General features: G+C 41.3%; 1 protein-coding gene across 1 annotated transcript; it reads left to right on the top strand.

The window, feature by feature from the left end:
- The first annotated feature begins 1,196 nt into the window (after positions 1-1,196).
- LOC136942357 (lactadherin-like) lies at positions 1,197-18,350 on the top strand. The gene is made up of 10 exons (XM_067235228.1): positions 1,197-1,350; positions 7,079-7,201; positions 7,469-7,600; positions 12,104-12,217; positions 12,774-12,955; positions 13,336-13,491; positions 13,825-13,969; positions 15,233-15,417; positions 15,566-15,721; positions 16,315-18,350. Exons 1-10 carry the CDS (start codon positions 1,272-1,274, stop codon positions 16,456-16,458), a joined length of 1,416 nt encoding a protein of 471 aa, XP_067091329.1. The 5' UTR covers positions 1,197-1,271; the 3' UTR covers positions 16,459-18,350.
- The last annotated feature ends 223 nt before the right edge of the window (positions 18,351-18,573 follow it).

The raw sequence follows: 18,573 nt of genomic DNA, 5'->3' as shown, positions 1-18,573 counted from the left end.
AAAAGAAGTTGGTAGCCATGATCACTTTTATGAGCTAAGCTGTCCAGTGATGATATTTGGAAGATTAATCATGAGGAAAAGCTCTTTAGTTAACATCAGAAGAAAGTCTATGTGAATACTCACACTGCATTTGACAGCTTTGTTTGAAGTTGTCAGATTGTTTTATCTGCCATGAACTATGACATAAATACTGGTTCACACTTCATTAGCTTGTGAAAATTGTTAGCTCTTATGACTGCAGATTTACCAGGGTCACATGGGCTCCATACTGAGAATCTAATCTGGTCTTATAATTGCTCTTCAGGGAAAAATGCAAAATATGCATTATGGATGGTGTGAAAATGTTTCAGTTTATTGTGTTAAAGAACATCTAACCACCATTTAGATCACATAAGCTTGTTACTAGGTTACAAACATGTGAATTATGTGCTGTCAGTTTAATTTGATATTTTTAGACTGTACCTTGGATTTTATACCACTGTACTAGGCTACAGTGTAAACATGGCATAGAAAAATTTAGATATTGTAGATTTGCTGTTGACGATAATCTATTTTTTTTAAATCCACTTTCTCTTATGAATGAGTGGATGGGCTCAAAGGTTATTGATACAGTAGATCTACCCAGGAAGAGCTGGACCATCTTTGAGTTGATCTCAAGACAAAGCTTAAGAGATGCCAGTTCCATACTCCCACACATCTTGACCAACTCTGACATATAAATGGATCTCATCTTAAGCAACACCCACTACATAGCCATCTACAATGTGCCCACATTCGTAGGCAAGGTATTTATATTTGTAATATTTTTGTAGGTTTGTACATTTGTCCATAATCAGTGACAATCTGACATAGTAAAATGAGCCTAAGCAGGTTTAATTAAATGTCAGGCCACAGTTTCTGTATTAAAAACATTCATACTGGATATTTATGACGATTGATTTTGGACAAGATCCATTCCAAACTGTTCCGGGGAACAAAATAATTGCATTACTTATTTCATTAGTGTTAATGACAGTTGAAGCCCACGCCCATCTACAGTGCTATATTTACATTAAGCCTTGTTTTCCTAAAGCACTATCCCTGTTAGGGTTTGCAATTATAAAGCGAACTGTAATTGGATGAGAGCGGAGATAGGCTACACGTGCTACCGCTCAGTCGCCTCCCATCTTTCAATCTCTACAACAACCACAGCAACAACACTTACAGCAACGGTTTTGTCCGGAGAACTCAAAAACGCAGAAGTTTTTTTTTTAAACATATAAGGCGATAAAATGAAGAAACAAGTTTCTTTTACGTTTTCACTGCCACTTGCATCTTGTATTTTGTTATTTGCAATCTCAGCTGTTTACGGTAAGTAGTTTTTTGTTTACAGTTCCCACACAATGTGCTGACCGCGCTCTGTTGTTAAGGTTGGTGTCGGGTATGGTTGTTTTCTATGCGCGTTTTTCTCCTGAAAAAGTTGAACTCTTATTCCTGAGCATAATTGTAGACACATTTAGGATGTGTCAGGATTGTGTTCCGAAATTCCAAACCTATCTGAGTGTAGTCAACCATTTGTACTACCAGCCAGTTCATTAACGAATAGCGGAACCCTAGCTCCCTGAATGAAGAAGACGAGAAAACTGTACACTGTGGAGAGACCATTGGTCGGTGGTTTTCTGTGACAGTAAATACATTTATGAAAATGAAACTTTTTTAGCGTATCAATGGGAGCAGTAATGTCAGTTAGATGTTTATGAAACGTATGGTTTCAAAGACTTCCGTGAAAGAGCTATGGGCACCTTAGGGCATTCTCCATAGCCTAAGGCAGCCCATTATGTTTGTCCATGCACTAGTCTCATGCAATTCCGCTCTCTGCTTTGTTTAACAAATACTTGCATTCAAGGCTCCCTGGTTTTTGCTTTTGTTCCATCCAGTTCTTAGCTGGATAGTAGAAATTTCAATCTGCACAGTTTTGTGACCGGTCTTGTGTCCTACTGACCAATATGCTGTTGACAATTTTTTTTAAATATTATGTAGCTGACTACATAAAAACTCATATGGTTCACTCTCTCAAGACAAGTGGCTAGCCTAGTTTCTGTACTGGTGTGGCAACTGTGACCAAAACACTGAGTCACCTCTTAGGATGTGGCTTGGGAAATGCCTGGAAACAGAATCCCAGTGAAGTCTCTGAACATCCTGAAACTTATGACCACTCCAGCTGTAGACTCTGTATTTTCCCTATTAAACAAACTCTGTTAGATGTACCTTCAGTGGGTTTTGGGACAGAGATGGACAAGGGACTGAAAAGGGACAACTTTTGGGCTGAATCCAGCACTAGCGGTGCCACACAATGTTCACAAGACATTCACCTTTTTTTTCTGGGGGTGTCTTAAACTGGGAACAATGAGCTCAACAGTATGTTAAGGCTCAGCTGTTGGTTGGTCTCCTTAAGGGCCAGGATTGAGTTGAGGGAAATGCAAAGCCATGTTTTGTGCCACGCTGAGGCTGACTAGTGCAAACTATTTTAATTGAGTGTATTCTTCTGTGCATTCTGCATAAGTGCCGTTGTTTTTTTTATTAAAGTCTCTTTTTTTGTATTAGGCTAGTGTGTGCAATAGTGAGCGGGTGTATTTTTGTTCTGATTGTGTATCCCGGTTTTGTGTGTGTGTCCCATGGACCATTGAAAAAGCTTCCGCTTGGCCCTTGCCATCTGCCAGCAGGGTTCTCCCTTCAGGGGTCTGTCTCAATTTATCCTGATGACTTCACTGTTAATGTCAACCTTCTCCAGAGGGTTTTGGTTTTTCTTGATGAATTTTGAATAGAGCCCAATCAATGTTTCATTGCAATATGGAACCTTCTAATTTGGGCCTCAATCAGTGTCTCGCGTCCCACTTTTCAATCTGTCATGTTAAATATTTTACACACCATCTCATGACCTTAGTCTAGCTGACAACCATTTCAACTTTATTCACACTCATTCACCACTTCCTTTGGTTCATCATTTGGCCTAAATACTTGGCAATTCAGTAGTTGGGTACAGGTAATTTAATGGCGCAAATAAAAATCTGTTATTACAGGTTCTTCATGCATGTTTACATGCAAGCTGTAGACTAGCGAGTCACCTCCAGAAAATAGCTTGTTGTCTATGTATTTTTAGCAGTCCTCGTTTATTTTGGATAGCAGATGGCTTTGGTGTTTGGGGGAAGCGCCTGAAGATTACTGAAATCTCACCTGCAGATGTAACCTACCAGGCTTACTGTACATTTGAAGGCTTGACTAGGCTAGCGTATAGAATAATTGGACTGAAGGTCACAAAAATGACAAGTGTTAGTGCCTGCCCCCAACCTGCCAGCCATGATGGGTCATCAAACCAGGCCCACACTGCCCGACAGCTCTCATGGCCAGCCTCTTTGTGGCCTTCAGTCTCAGTGCCTTTAAGCAGTTTGGATGAGAAGACTTGTGACTCCATGATGTAGATTTGTCCCCTCAGGAGGGTTCTAGAACACCGAGTTCCCACGCCAGCCGGGCTTAATGCTTCTGCACGCCAGCATGGTCAGTGGTGTGTGCATGAGAGGGTAGAAGGGGTGAATGAACAGGCCCCGGGGATAGTTTATAGACACACACCTTTCCGGTCTGTTTGGCGCAGATTTGTACACAAACACATTTGTACAGACACACTTATATACTGATATACACTGGTACAATACACTCACACTAGCAAGTACACGCACATGCAAGCTCATGCAGAACCTGTATAACCACCAGGAATAGTGCCATCAGCTTCAGCACACCTTTGGCTTTTTAAGCTCATTTCAAACAAACCAGACTATTTCCATAGTTTCCTTTAAATCCCAAACCTCTTAACTGTCGCAGGGTGTATTTTTCTGTATACCCCTGATTTTATTTTAAAACCACTTGATAACTTTGAACCATAGCAAACGGTACCTTTTTGTAATACATTGACCCAAGCCCTGCTTATCCTGTCAACAGATTACTATGGCATGCCTCTAACCCTATCCCCGGAATTCCAAACAGAAAACAACCCACCTGTCCAATTCTAAAAGAACAGTGTGTTTCATATCCGCTGACGAGTAAGCCAAACCTGTTCCTCAATGCAAAGTCAATAGGCTGCTCTTGAGATTAGGTAGTAGACAATAAGAATGATATGTCATGTACATTGCACTCTTAGCATGTCAAACACTTAGCCTACCTCTTAGCATTACCAAAATTGGAAACATTTAAACATGGATCAGGGCCATTTGAAATTGATGCTATCTTAAGTTTGTTTTCGCTTCTAGAAACCATAAATGGATAACCCTTAAGCCCACTCTTTTTTTTTATGAAGCTCCTGATCAGATGGTTAGTCATCATGTGGGCTTTTTGCTGTGTTCCTTGTCTGGTATTTGAATATGGTTCTGGAACATCATGAACGAAGGCCTGGGTCATGACTCACCAAGGCCTAGAAAAACACAGTGCCCTGCGGCTCTGTCCGGCTCATTATAGCTCAGTATCCTCTTATAGGATTCCCATGGAGAACACATAGACTACCTTTTCCATACTCAACTTATTGCTGGATGCCATTTTTGCTTTGAGGTCAAATTGTGGGCACATTTAGTGAGGCTTCTTTGAAAGCGGTTGAAATAAATACTTGAGGTGAATTTAATCAATGGATGTGATAAGAGGGATTGTAGTTTCTCCTCAGTGTTTCCTATCCTGCTCTTAATTGGGCGTTTTGAACTTTATTGGTTGATGATCAAACAGTTTTGGCTGATTAAAATTGCACAGTTACACAATTACTCAGATGCAAGTACATCAGTAAGCCCTTATTAATTTGGCCCTTCTCTCCATAGTCAGAGGAATAAGATAATCTTAGAGGCTCTAACCGTTTCTAGCGCTTTTTGTAATGCATGTTTTCATGTGAAGGCAATTCCCAAATAAAAATGGCATTCACAATTGAAATACCAAAACGGTGTTGCTATCAAAATGGACAGTTCTGTTTTCCACCCTAACACAATAGAATGGCAGAATTGATGTGATTTTGTACCTGCTAGTAACATTAAATTGAAAGTTTCTACATCAAGTCTTCAACAAAAGCCAGCTTCCTCTAAAACATGTCTACTCTTTATGCTGACATGATTATAATTTATGAGGACAAACAAATCTCTTTTAAACAGCTGTGAAGGGTATTCTTCTTGAGAACTGTGGTGGTTAGACCAGTCTCCTTGCTGACCACCTTGACTAATGTGTCAGTAATTTCATTTCCTCACAGAAACCTAAGTCTGTGCCAAGACTAAATGGCACTTTAAATCCAGACTGGAAAAAATATTTTTCTTGTGTATGGAACAATCCTTGGTGACCCAAATCTTCACATTTAAAGAGAGAAGATATAGCCTAGATATAGCTTGCTAAAAAACCTTTGCATGTTTCACACTGCATTTTTTTTATCAGGTTGGAATCAGTAAGGTTATTGTTAGGAAGTTCAGCAGACTTGGTTTTTGAGTTTTTTCCTCCCAAGTAGCTGACTGTGTGGTAGGAAGAGGGTGTTGGCATTCCTTCTCCAAGATAACAACCAAAAACATTTGGATAAGAATATGATGCTAACACTCTGTATCATAACCCTGAGAGACTGAAAGTCAGAATGCTTCCGGAGGTCATGACACTGTATATTCCAGGGACACACATCTTTAATGATTGTTAAATGGCTAAACAGGATGTTTGTCCCATAGGTTCTGTATCCATTACTCCTTTATTTATATCACACTCACACACACACACACACCTCACCAAGTCATGGACCTTCAATACTGTAGTTTGAAATGAAAACCTTACAAAGGCTAGTATGCCAAAACTGGTATCTTGTATTATTTGCTGTACTGTTACCTGGGAAAGTTTATTCAGGGTGAGTATTGTCAAATGGGCAATGTGTCAAAATAATGGGTGAAGAAAGTTTCGTCTCTCACTTAAGTGTCATTTTCACCATGGCCTCGAGGGAGAGGCAGGCTCTTGTCTGACCAAAAGTGATGGCTTCCCTTTTTCAGTTGCTTTCAACAAACACTTAATTTACTCTTATGACTACACTATATGGTTGAGGTAGTAGTTGGGCTCTTCCAAATATGTAAACCCTTTTGAACTATACAAGCCTTTAAGATGGAAGACTATTTCCGTTGAAACGACACTGGTGCTAATTTGAGAGAAAATGAGCACCAGTGCTGTTTCAACGGATATGTATGTATTTAAACATCCTGTTAGAAAGTGGGTTAGGCTAAACCTCGGCTTCCTTGACAATTATCCAAATTATAAATGTCAACTGGAGGAAATGTGCTGGTCTCTGCAGTGTCTTCAGTCAAGTTCACAATGTCTTGTTTCCCCTCCCACATTTTGAGTGTTAGATTTCTCAAAACTTTTATATTCTTCGTTTGTTTCGAGATTTTTCTTATTGTATTTGTATTGCATTTTCCACAGATGACACATGACCTCCACACATGACAGGAAGCCATGTGAAGAGTAATTTCTGGATTTGGCACATCAATTAATAATTGTCAAAGACAGAATCTGGATTCTTATCAGTCAGTTACTTTCCCCATTCCTAATATTGACATAAATCGCTTCCATTTTCCATTAAATTTTGCCTTAAAATGTGAAATTCTGAATTTGAATGTGTAAACACACACTATTCAACTACAAAAGTAATTGTGGTTGTGCTACCAGAAGGTTCTAGCAACTGTGGGTCTGTGCGGTACAGTAGTGAGTGCAGTGTCAGCAGTTTAGACTGGCTCAGCCAACCACTGATGTGTCACAATCAGGCCTCCCCAGGAATAATGGAAACCAAGAGCAGGCTATCATGTTTACTCCCATTACTTTGTTGTCACCATAGACATGAAATGCAGAGCTGACCAAAACCTTGTTCTTGTCGCTTATGGAATGCTAATATTGTTGAGACATTCCAGAATTGGTTGGATTTCGTGTGTTTTGAGTTCCTTCAAGTCATAATTTATGTTATAAAGTTTTAATTTCACCACCTTCACCCTAGATGCACTGGTGGATCCCATTAACCCACCCAACACAATTCTCATTATGTTCCCTCTCCCTCCCTTAGCTGACTACTGTGAGGTGAACGTGTGCAGTAATGGGGGTACCTGTGTGACTGGGACAGGAGCCCCATTCATCTGTATTTGTCTTGATGGCTACACTGGAGACACCTGCAACGACACAGAGACAGGTAAGAACCAGTGAATCTACTTACAAGGACCAAGTCACATATCTCTGTATCTCCACTCTCAGCTGGTCACAAATTAATAATTGAATGAAAAGGTTGCCTTTTAAGCTGTTAAAAGCATCTGTGAGCTGTAACAGTTTTGTTGCTATTTTCTACACTGTCAGTTATGTAAAAAGCATGAAAGACGTGTTTGTGTAATGAGAACTTCTAAAGCTCGCAAAAATTCACATTTGTCAGGGGATATTGTCTCAACGTGCTTTGCTACCGTAGGGCCCTGCAACCCCAACCCCTGCAAGAACGATGCCATCTGCGAGGTGACTGGCCACTCGCGCCGCGGGGACGTCTTCAGCGAGTACGTCTGCAAGTGCCAGCAGGGCTTTGACGGAGTCCACTGCCAGAACAGTAAGACCTTCCCCTCCGCTCTGACCAGTTGCCCAGTTTAGATAGTAGATGGAATGTTGCTGGCAGCACATACCCACACACATATTCAGTAGGAATATATTTGCCACTCTACCACTGCTGTTAGTTATACTGTGTGCTCTTTGGGCAAAGGGATCCTTAATGTAATGCTGTGCTAACTTGCCAAAAAGGATTTTGACGTCCCTTAACTTGAACCTACTCCTACAAGCACTACAAAGCCTTAGCTAACATGACTAGGCCTATGAGATAGCAGCAAGAGACTACTGCATTAGCATTAGCTTCCCCCAAGCAGAAACCTAGCAGTTAGCAGTAGCTTCACCCAAGCAGCTGTTGTCCTCATGGGACTGCCTATCCGGATATGGCAGTCTTCTGCTTTCAACCGACAGAGCAGTAACTCTGAAGCATGTGAACAGCCCAAAGCTGTGTACACAGAAACAGATGGTGACTGTGTGCTGTGGTACGGAATGAGGCTTGCAGAAACTACACAGATTTATTGGATAGGTCTTGATGCAACTCTTAGATCTCCAAAGTTAACACTGTTGTGTACAGTCAGGTTTTCGGTGTAATTCTCTGAAAAGGGGGCACAGAAGTGTGTGTGTGTATGCTTGTGTATTTTCTGGAACTTATTTGGACTAATGTGTATTCAGGGTTTCTCTTAGCTGACAGAGCTTAGAAGGTGCAGAAGGACACAAGCGCATGTACACACACAATCAAAGGCCTGCAGTGGTCAGCACTCTCCGTCCCCTTTTTAACTGCAAAGTCATCCTCAGCTGCATGTGCAACCTGAAACAGTTAGATAAGGTAAATGATAGCTCTGTTTCTGAGACTGTTGAGAAGGAGGATTTCCTTTTTTATGTTGAGCAACACTAGGTCCATTCGGAACAGTGTTATTCTATCTCCAATTAACTTTCTTTTGTTTCAAATTACATCTGCCCATGGACATTCACACACGTCATAAACTTATTTGACTTTTGATAGATTTATTGGTTGTTTTGGCTTGAAAAGCCTTTACACCACATTTACACAGTCAAAATGCTTATTTGATATAAGGTTACGACTGTCTGTGACAGCCACAAAACTGTTATCTGTGTTCTGTTTGGCGGCCTCCACTAGAACCCAGATCGGAGAAGCTTTTACTCTAATTAGATAACGTCTCGAGGAGCGTAGGAAAGATAATATATTTGACTGGATAAGTATATGGGTTCCCTAAGTTCTGCTCATGCATAAAGGCCTTTCATTCCTACTTATTTTAAAAGCTTGGTCGCTGTGTTGTGGCATTTTCCTTCTGTAGCATGTGAGTGTGTGTGAAGCGCAGAATTTGAGTGTTTGAGACCTCGTCACTGTTGCCAGGTTAAAAGGAAGCAGAGGCGGAAAAATTAATTAAGCTTGCCTCAGCAATGTCACAGTCTCCGTTCAGGTCTGACACCAGCACTTCTAGCCCACTGTGTGAAATCTGCCGGAAAGCTTCAATAGGGAGGCAGTAAGGGCCGTGTCCAATGCTGTTGACTCAGTTAAGTGTCAGAGAATTCTGCTCAGTTGTTTGAGATTGATGGGTGGGGTGGGGTTGGATTGGCGTTATTGGTGGTGACCTGTATTTGTTTTGTAGGGATATTTGAGGCTGTGTGTTGTTTCTGGAGGTTCTTTTGACCACACCCAGGATGTGGTGAAGTAAGTTGTCTGGGCTCCTTGCCCCCTAGGGAGTGGTGTATGTTTTGTGTCTGTTTATATGAGTGGGTGTGTGGGGATTCAAAACTGGTTACACACAAATTGAAATGTAGAAAAGGCTACGTAAACCGTCATGGAATCACATCATGTGTGTCATATTCAGTTCAGGCATTGAACGATTTCAAAGCATTTTATCAATAATCGTCGCACTTTATTGTCTATGCTTGAATGTTTTTAATGAACAACGTGTCTACACTTCAGCCAAGTATATGCTCATATACATTAATCAATAGTCAAATAACCCTAACCTTACCAGTCACAGATCAACTGTAGTCGCTAGTTCGAGATCTGTCATCTGTAGTAGGGCAGAAAAACATGGTTTCATCATTCTTTCTATTTAGAACTCCATGGTCTAGGAACTAGTCTATTCTAGGAGCACCAGAGGTCCCCTATGAGCTTCAGCTAGTCACAACACACATTTCCTTTTAAGAAAATTACAACTTTTGATACATTTCAAATCGCAACCCTTTTAAACTTTTTTTTCCTTCTCCCTATGTGGCCAGTTCTGGCAGCGTATTTCCATTTATGGCTTCAGCAGTTGAACTGACAGTATGTTCTTTAAAGGTGCAATATGTCTCTTCATTGGATTTCTCCCAAGGCCAAAATAGCACTAAGAGGTAGTCCAGACAAAAACCCATACATGAATCAGATCAGTGGTCCGTTTACATGCAGGAAGAAGAGGCTCAATTCTCTCGGGTCAGTATCTCCTGTCACTCATTGGATTGTACCTCTTGAGACCCATGGCAATGCCAGTTCAGTTTACCCCCTCACACTACACCACACGGCCAACATACAAAAGTCTGATGTCCATACAACCCAAAGCAACTCTCTTCATACTTAAAGTTCAACTCACTCACCAGTCACATGCCTGCTGACCTTGTTCTCTATTGATTTGGGTTTCAAACAAGCGACATGAGATTTGTATTGGTTTTCTTCATGCAGAGCCAAAGCTTCATGACAGAGTTGATAGCATTATTTGCAGCTTTCTAATTGTCCTTTTGTGTATTGTTCCTTTCCCTAGGCCCATGTTCTCAAGAATCGAGACTCGATGGTTATGATATGGCTAGGCTAAGAGTACATTCCTACATTGGTGTAAGATGTACCAAGCTGATCAAGATGTCGAAAAAGAACAGAATCACACACATTCAAACACCCCCTCATGGACATCAAAGCAACCCACTCTTTGACTCCAATCTGATCTGACCTTCTCCACATGCTCCCTGGCCTCCTGACCTCACACGCTAACACAGATGCAAACACGTGGCACGTAACACCCTTCTGGAGCCGCAGACGGCTTGGATTTGGAGGCGGGGGGGGGGGACGGGGGGACGGGACGTACAGTGGAACACTTAAACAGGGGATGTTGCCTTGTCCTTAGGCCTCTGCTTCTTCTCACACCTCCTTAAGTGGATTAGGTGTCTGGCAGGGATGACGCCTGTGTTCCGCCGTGTTGTCAGACTGGTCTACAGTGTGCCCAAATCCTCTTAAATCCAATTTATACTTAGGTCGCAGACACTTTTGAAAAGGTCGCCGACAGAAATGACGTCTCGGTCGACACTTAACCGTCGCTTAGAAGTGTCGCCTACCAGGAGAGATTTCTACTGGCGCGGATGTCGTCACATAGTGAAAAATTAAAATTGTCAGTTTCTCCGATTGATCTCCTAGGCTACAAAGCGTTACCAATGTAACCATAACTATGAATGTAACGGTAAAATGATTCTGTTTACGTCACGTGAACCTTGAGCACAGGTGACTGTTTGCCAAAGTATAAATGCAGCAGCCTGAGCGACACTTTTTTTTTTTCGTCGGCGACCATTTCAAAAGTGTCCGCGACCTAAGTATAAATTAAGCTTTAATGCATCGAGAGGGCCAGCTACTGACGCAGAGTTAAAACAACGGGGTCTGTGGTTTAGCTCTGTATTTTTACACTTTGGGACAAGGTGGTGTGTGCATGTTTGTGTTTTTGTTATCTTATCTTAAAGACTGATGAACCATATGCACTCCATACAAAGTCATGAAGTTTAATGTTCTCAGATGTTTCCAAATCTGGCATGTTAAATCCTATGGAAATGGTGTAGTTCATTTGAAATCAGTCATGTCTGCTGACTTGGGAGGACTTGACCTTTCCAAGTACATACTGAATTTTGTAGCTTGTGCACGCATGTGGGCATGTGTGAACATGTCATGACCCTGCGCTTTCCTGTGTGTGTGTTTGTGTGCATGTGCCTATGCCTATATACACATGGCAAATTAGGCCTCAAGAGCTCAATACCCTAAGGGCTCCACAGTGAAAGGTTTATTTTCAGTGGGAGGCTTCCTGACATTACCATCCTCTTCATCACAGGGAGACTAGTGAGATTTAGGTTTCCAGCTTCGCAAATATGCTAAACACCTAAACAATGAAGGAAATGTTCAAAGGAACTTTAGTCATGCCTTAAGTACATGTGGGCGAGAGATTAAAAGTGAGTATTTCTTGATGCACACAAATCTCACTATATCCTTTGCCAGTTACTGAGCCTCGGCTCATGGATTGGTGTAAAATGTATGAAGGCGTGGTGCGCCATCTAGGGGTGAACCAAGGGTTACATGGAATGTTTTTAGTATTTACTTCCGAAAAATACATCTAAATCATAGTGAACCTTGCAACCTATCATCTTTGTCTACGAATATGGTTTTCTTTTCAACATGACTCTTTATGTCCTATATATATTAGATGTGCCAGGGAGTGATGGACACCATTATGCTTGCGTCTCCTTGCAGATGTGAACGACTGTGCTGGAAAGCCCTGTAAGAACGGGGGCTCCTGCAGGGACCTGGATGGAGACTTCAACTGTCGATGCCCCTCCCCCTATGTGGGGAAGCACTGCCAGCTGCGTGAGTGCCGTCCTCCAGTCAGACACTACAGAGTACCACTCATTCACCGTTAACCTCCAGTCAGACACTACAGAGTACCACTCATTCACCGTTAACCTTGGATAAGTCCAAGCTGGACTCTCAACCTGAAAATAACATTGGGATAGAATGAAATGCATTTGGCCAAATGCCAATAAGAATGTCAGATAGGGGTTTTGTAATTAAGGTGATTAATACATGCTTTTAGAGGACTTGGAAGCCTTTTTGTATTGGTTGAATTATTAATTTTATCTACGTATATGTTCATTTTTTATAGATAGTTATGTAGCTCATGAGCCTTCTTTTGAAACATTTTGGGAATATTTGGAATTTTTTGAAAGCCACATTGTTAACCATTTGTGTATGTAGGGTTGAGTAAAAAAGGGTTAGGGCCAAATAAAAGGGTTAAAAAACCCTTTTTATTTAATACTGATATTTAAGCACTGTTAACAATGTGCACCAGGCACTATAAAGTAAATATTGAACAAATTGCTTATCACCGGGTCTCTGTAGGTTTTAACCCTCCTATTCCCCCCAGGTTGCATCTCTCTGCTGGGTATGGAGGGTGGCGGCATAGCAGAGTCTCAGATCTCTGCATCCTCTGTTCACTACGGCATACTGGGGCTACAGCGCTGGGGCCCTGAGTTAGCACGCCTCAACAACAAGGGCCTGGTCAACGCCTGGACCTCTGCCTCGCACGACAGGAACCCCTGGATAGAGGTGAGATGTTCGGGTTAGGGAGTGGCGACTGTGGCTATGTCTCCGCTGCAGTTTGCTGACCAGAAGTTGCATCTTCATTTGCTCCAGACTACAAATCAAGAATATCTAGATTGCTCCACAGAACAGGCAAAAGAAAAAGATATACCTTCTCTGTTTTGATAGCCCATTCTTTATTCTTATTTTTATATATATTTAATTTATATTTAAATTGTTTTATTCTTAGATTGTTTAGTTCTTAGAAATAGTTAAACTTTAGTATTTTTACTTAATTTAAGATTCATATATGTTTAGTGTTTTGCACCTCCCTGCCACAGTAAATTCTGTGTTTGTATAACATGGCGAATAAACTGAATTCTGATTCTGACTTATCTCGCATTCAGATCAACATGCAGAGGAAGATGCGTTTCACGGGCATCGTAACACAGGGCGCCAGCCGCATGGGCACGGCTGAGTTCATTAAGGCCTTCAAGGTGGCCTCCAGTCTGGACGGGAGGACCTACACCATGTATCGCCTAAACGGACAGAGGAAAGACAGCGTAAGGGCACATGCTGACAACAACTAGACTGGATTTCATACCTATAAATCGAAGAGTTCACCCTAAAGTTTAAAAAACAAAATTGTCATGTGCATTCAACAAGGCAGTACAATTGTAAGATGCATGTATAATGCCTACTTTTTTAGAAATGTAGAAAGGATCTGGGTTTTACTACACAACAGTATTTTTCTTTATTGCTCCAGTTGTTTGTGATAAAGTGAATGATGGCTACTTTTAAGAAACTAAAAATGAGTATTTAGATCCTTAGAGACATATGTAGATGTACATACACATTAGTATAAATATATATCTGGCTTTCTTCCATCACTCCAGGTGTTTGTGGGAAATATGGACAACGATAACACCAAGACAAACCTGTTTGACCCCCCCATCGTGGCCCAGTTCATCCGTATCGTACCTTTGGTGTGCCGTAAAGCCTGCACCCTACGCATGGAGCTTGTGGGCTGTGAACTCAACGGTAAACACACACACACTGTCAACGTTTATTGGAGCCATTAACATACTTTTTATAAAGTATACAAAAATCTCAGTTCCCTGTTTCTAAACAGTTTTTTTCCAGCTATCCCAGTCAGTTCAAGTCAGTTTACACCCCCAAAAGGCATCAGAAATTATTTCCTGGCCATATGGATGTGTTTTGTGGGAGAAACATTGGCAAGAAGTCTTGTTAAGTAAATGAATCAGATTAGTTGGACTCAAATATAGAACGCGTGCGTCATTTCATCTTCATAAAGAACTGTGTCCTTGTGCAGAAGAATAAGATAAGCTGGAGTGCTTTGATGTCTTCCCTGCTTCAACTAATTTCCATTCAAAGCGTTCTTTCTTTTCATGGTGCCAGTTGCTGTTGAGCACAAATTGGCGTGGTTCCCCATAGCAGTGTGTGTGTTAAAACAGTAGTCAGGAAAGAATATTTTCTCTGTAACTGTGCTGGGTTAGTTTGTGCTTGGAGAGACTCAAGATACAAAGACACATAGCTTTGGCACACTGTGAGACAGCTTTTATATTTGCATCCACAAATGTATTGAAGAAAGTTATAGCAATTTATCAGATGTTGTGTATCTATGGTCTGGCTTTTGGCAGGGTGCGCTTACATTCTGTGCACACATTCCACACATACACAGAAAACATCCGACATAATCATGTGCATGTTTGTATGAGAGGCTTGATGTTACCAATCAGACACCTACTTTGTTAACAAGCTTGACTCTCAAAGCGCCCTACTTAGACATCTAGGCCTAGTTCATTGTAGCAGACAATCTGGAACATGTTGGACTCATCTCTCACTGCTCAAGAGCAAAACTCCAGTTAAAACAAATTGAGATTGGATGAGATAATTTCTGATATTACAAGATTGTTGGATTGGGGTCAGTTGCTATCTCCGTGTTGACGTGTGGTACACAGCACTTGCCTGTGCTTGGCTCCACTAACTTGCATTGGGCCTTTTTAACTTTCCATGGGCTGAAAAACGTTTTGATACTTGCATGGCTGGTATGTTTGTATTAACCCAAGTGCTATCCTCTGACTACCACCATACTACTGCTCTGTCCATCCTGTCTGCATTCTGATCATCTCTGGATTTTTCCGTGCTTCATGTCTGGCTGATTTCGGGCTGCTTCCATGTCTGTCCTGTCTATCATACTTCTCTCTCTTGCTTCTCTCTTTCTGTCTTTCCACCTCTCTGTCTCCAACTGGTCTCACTCCGCAGTGTATTCAAACATGGCAGGTTGCTCCGAGCCGCTGGGCATGAAGTCCCGACTGGTGTCAGATCGCCAGCTGACAGCCTCCAGCACCTTCAGGACCTGGGGCATCGAGGCCTTCACCTGGCACCCACACTATGCCCGCCTGGACAAGCAGGGCAAGACCAATGCCTGGACCGCTGCCACCACCAACCGCTCTGAGTGGCTTCAGGTAAGGGTAGAGAACCCTAAGGTTGATGGAGGCCTTGTCGCTAGGGGTTCTGACTTGGTTGTCACAGTTTTTTTACTGGGGCAGTGGAGACCCTCAGAGGTCAGTGTGTGGATTTTAATCGTTGTTCGCATCCTGCACCTATCACCAGGTGGACCTGGAGTCCCCCAAAAGGATCACCGGCATCATCACCCAGGGGGCCAAGGACTTTGGCTCGGTCCAGTTCCTCTCTGCTTTCAAGATTGCTTATAGTGACGATGGCCGAAACTGGAGCATTTTGAAGGATGACGACACCAAAGCAGACAAGGTCAGTTTGAGGGACTGAATATAGCACTATTGGCATATAATGACTGCACCCTTTTTCAACCAGATAGTTTAGTGTTACGGCTTGATTTACCCTAATGTATTATCATCTGAACTTGAAGCCAAACTGTTTTTGCCGGAACAATTTTGCTTGGTGATCGTCCAAGGCCTACTCTGTTTGTGGTTGAGATGAGTCCACTGCTTGGTTCTTATATGAGACACTCATTGAAATGCAAAATGTTTGTAGTATCATGTTTGTAGTTTGTAGTGACGCAAGTGGCTCTTATGACCAATCAAATTTATCAAAACGAGCAACTTGTCATCGTTGTCCACTTAATAAGTGCCGTCTATTTAAATCCTTTGATGATAGTTGACTTGATTTGGACCATATGTTGAGATCTTTCTAGACCAGACCCAAATCAGGTTACCTTCCAGATGTGCAGCTGTGAGTAAAATTAGGGACCAAATGTGAATAGTTCCCATACCTTTTAGAATGAGAAAGTTTGAGCAACAAAAAATGTTGGATTTGTTGCAAGTTGTGTGATGAGTGCTCTGTATGTACCTCACTTTAATAGCTTCTTGTGTTATTATTTCCAGATCTTCCCAGGCAACAGCGACAACAATGTCCACAAAAAAAATGTATTTGAGCCACCGTTCTACGCCCGATTCGTCCGCGTGCTCCCGTGGGCATGGCACGAGCGCATCACCCTGCGAATGGAGTTGCTGGGCTGTGATGAGTAGCCCCTCCCACCAGTGACCATTCCCTCCCCTCCTCGTACCCCTCTGCCCCCTTTCTCCCCTATCCCCGAGCCATGCCTGCACTGCCTTGCTCACATCCCTAGAGGGCAGCGGAACACCACCATGCCGCACCACCGAACCCAGGACTGACTCGAGGAGAAAGACGTTACCCCTAACCACTGATGCAGGGTCAGACCTATTTCACCCTTCCACTACTTCCTTACAGAAACACTGGAAGAGATGGATGACCGTAAGTCTGCATTTTAGGGCAACCGAATTCTTCTGTGTAAGTCGGAGCTGCATCAACACTGAATCTGTCCTTTCTAGTCTACGACCTTGTCTTAATACTCTAGGTCCATCCTTCCCCATTTTTTATTAGGGTAGATTTGAGGGGAGATCCAACTTGATGGGATGGAACGAATTATCCCTTTACACTTGTCATATCAGATTAGTGATTGATAATGAAGAGGAAGGATAGATTTTCAGAGTATTGAAACAGGGCCAAACTTATAGAAGCCTGACTGAACATGACACCCATTGCTTGGGATGTGTAGTACAGCTACACAGCCAGTACTTTTATTATTTTTTTTACACACAAATGTGTAATATTATCAAAATACTTGTGTGTGTATTTTCATTTTTCAATTCAGTATTCTGAAACCATAGTTTTAAGGGTTTTCTCTGATTGGGATGCTCAATATGGCAAAATCCATCATACACTTGATTTTTCTCCAAAAAAAGATGTATACTAAATGTATTTAAAATATTTGTCATGTTTAGGATGTTGGTTAACTACCATTATTGAATCTTCATGTTTTGATTTTTGGATAGTGAATATTCTATATCCTGTGCAGTGAGTAGAGGAGATATAAAGCATGTCTTCAGATATTAGTTGGACTCTGAAACTTTATTTGTAAACTATTGTGAACTTGAGTGCTGTCCAGAACCACCTCATTAGTTTTACCCAATTTGATTAATTTGGTTTTCTAAAGTGTAGTGCAACTCTAAAAGGGAGACGTTGTCTAAAGTGCAATGGTTTTCTTTTGGACAAACACCTCAGAATGCTTTATCCATGTATTGTATTTATTATTAATTAACTAATGTGATAAGCCACAAATGAAAAGTTTTAGGCAGAGGTTGAGGCAGAGGTTGAGGCAGAGCTACTTACATTGTATATGCTACTGAAATTCACATAATTGTTGATTTACTAGACTAACTAGCTAGACTCAAAATCGCTTGCCTCGCAAAATTGCAGTTTTTGGTTTTCAAGGTAGTTTATTTAACTATTTTAATTGGCACTTCCAGAATAATAGCTGAAATAATTTTGTAGAGATTGTGAAACCAAAAAATAATTTGCATATGAAGAACCACCTTCACACATTCAGTTCAATTTATGGCAAACAAAGATTTCAGCATGTTATGAAGTGTTAGTGCTGATTTATAAACAGAAGTAAAGAACTAGTTACTTATTTTCTGTATATAATATGTAATATCGTTTTTATTTTTGAATTTCATTGAAATGTCTCCAGCAGACATAAACCTATTCCATCCATCTTTGAAATGACAGTCAAATTATGCGAACTATTGAAAGCTGCAGCCCAACTGATAAGGGGAAGAAGCCACATCAAATTTAAAATGATTCTACGGTTGCACTGCACATGTGACATGACCACAGCAATCAGCATATTCTTCTTAGGTCATAAACCCCCCCCCCCCCCCCCCCCCATGGGCTTGTGCAATAAGAGTTTTGATTTAAGTTGAAGAACACACAAATGGCTGTAAATAAAAAAGAAAGGAAAAAAAGAACAATGTAAACACGGGCAGTATTCCTCTAAATGCATGTGAACTGTAACGTCATTGCAAGGTCATGGATGGATAATGTCAAACACTGTAAAATATTTGTTATTGTTTCAGAGTTATCTAAAGTCTGCATGTATTGTTTTTGCAGATTTCTTTGGGTTTTATTTTAGTGGTTGATGTTGTTTTTTTTATCTAGATTGTTCACCAGACTCAAACATTTCCTATACTTACAGTATGTAGTTTTATATTATTCATGATAAAATCTTTTTTATGCTACCTTAAATCCCAGTTCTTTTCACACAGACCATCAAGTATTTT

This window comes from Osmerus mordax, chromosome 4, assembly GCF_038355195.1.
Source record: "Osmerus mordax isolate fOsmMor3 chromosome 4, fOsmMor3.pri, whole genome shotgun sequence".
NCBI lineage: Eukaryota > Metazoa > Chordata > Actinopteri > Osmeriformes > Osmeridae > Osmerus > Osmerus mordax.
Note: the sequence above shows the minus strand (reverse complement) of the source record. Positions and strands in the feature narration are given on the sequence as shown.

Coding starts and splice junctions, on each gene's coding strand:
- LOC136942357 (XM_067235228.1), top strand. CDS start 1,272: ATGAAGAAACAAGTTTCTTTTACGTTTTCACTGCCACTTGCATCTTGT. Junction 12,956..13,335: donor ACAGGAACCCCTGGATAGAG/GTGAGATGTTCG, acceptor TCTCGCATTCAG/ATCAACATGCAGAGGAAGAT. Junction 15,722..16,314: donor ACGACACCAAAGCAGACAAG/GTCAGTTTGAGG, acceptor TATTATTTCCAG/ATCTTCCCAGGCAACAGCGA.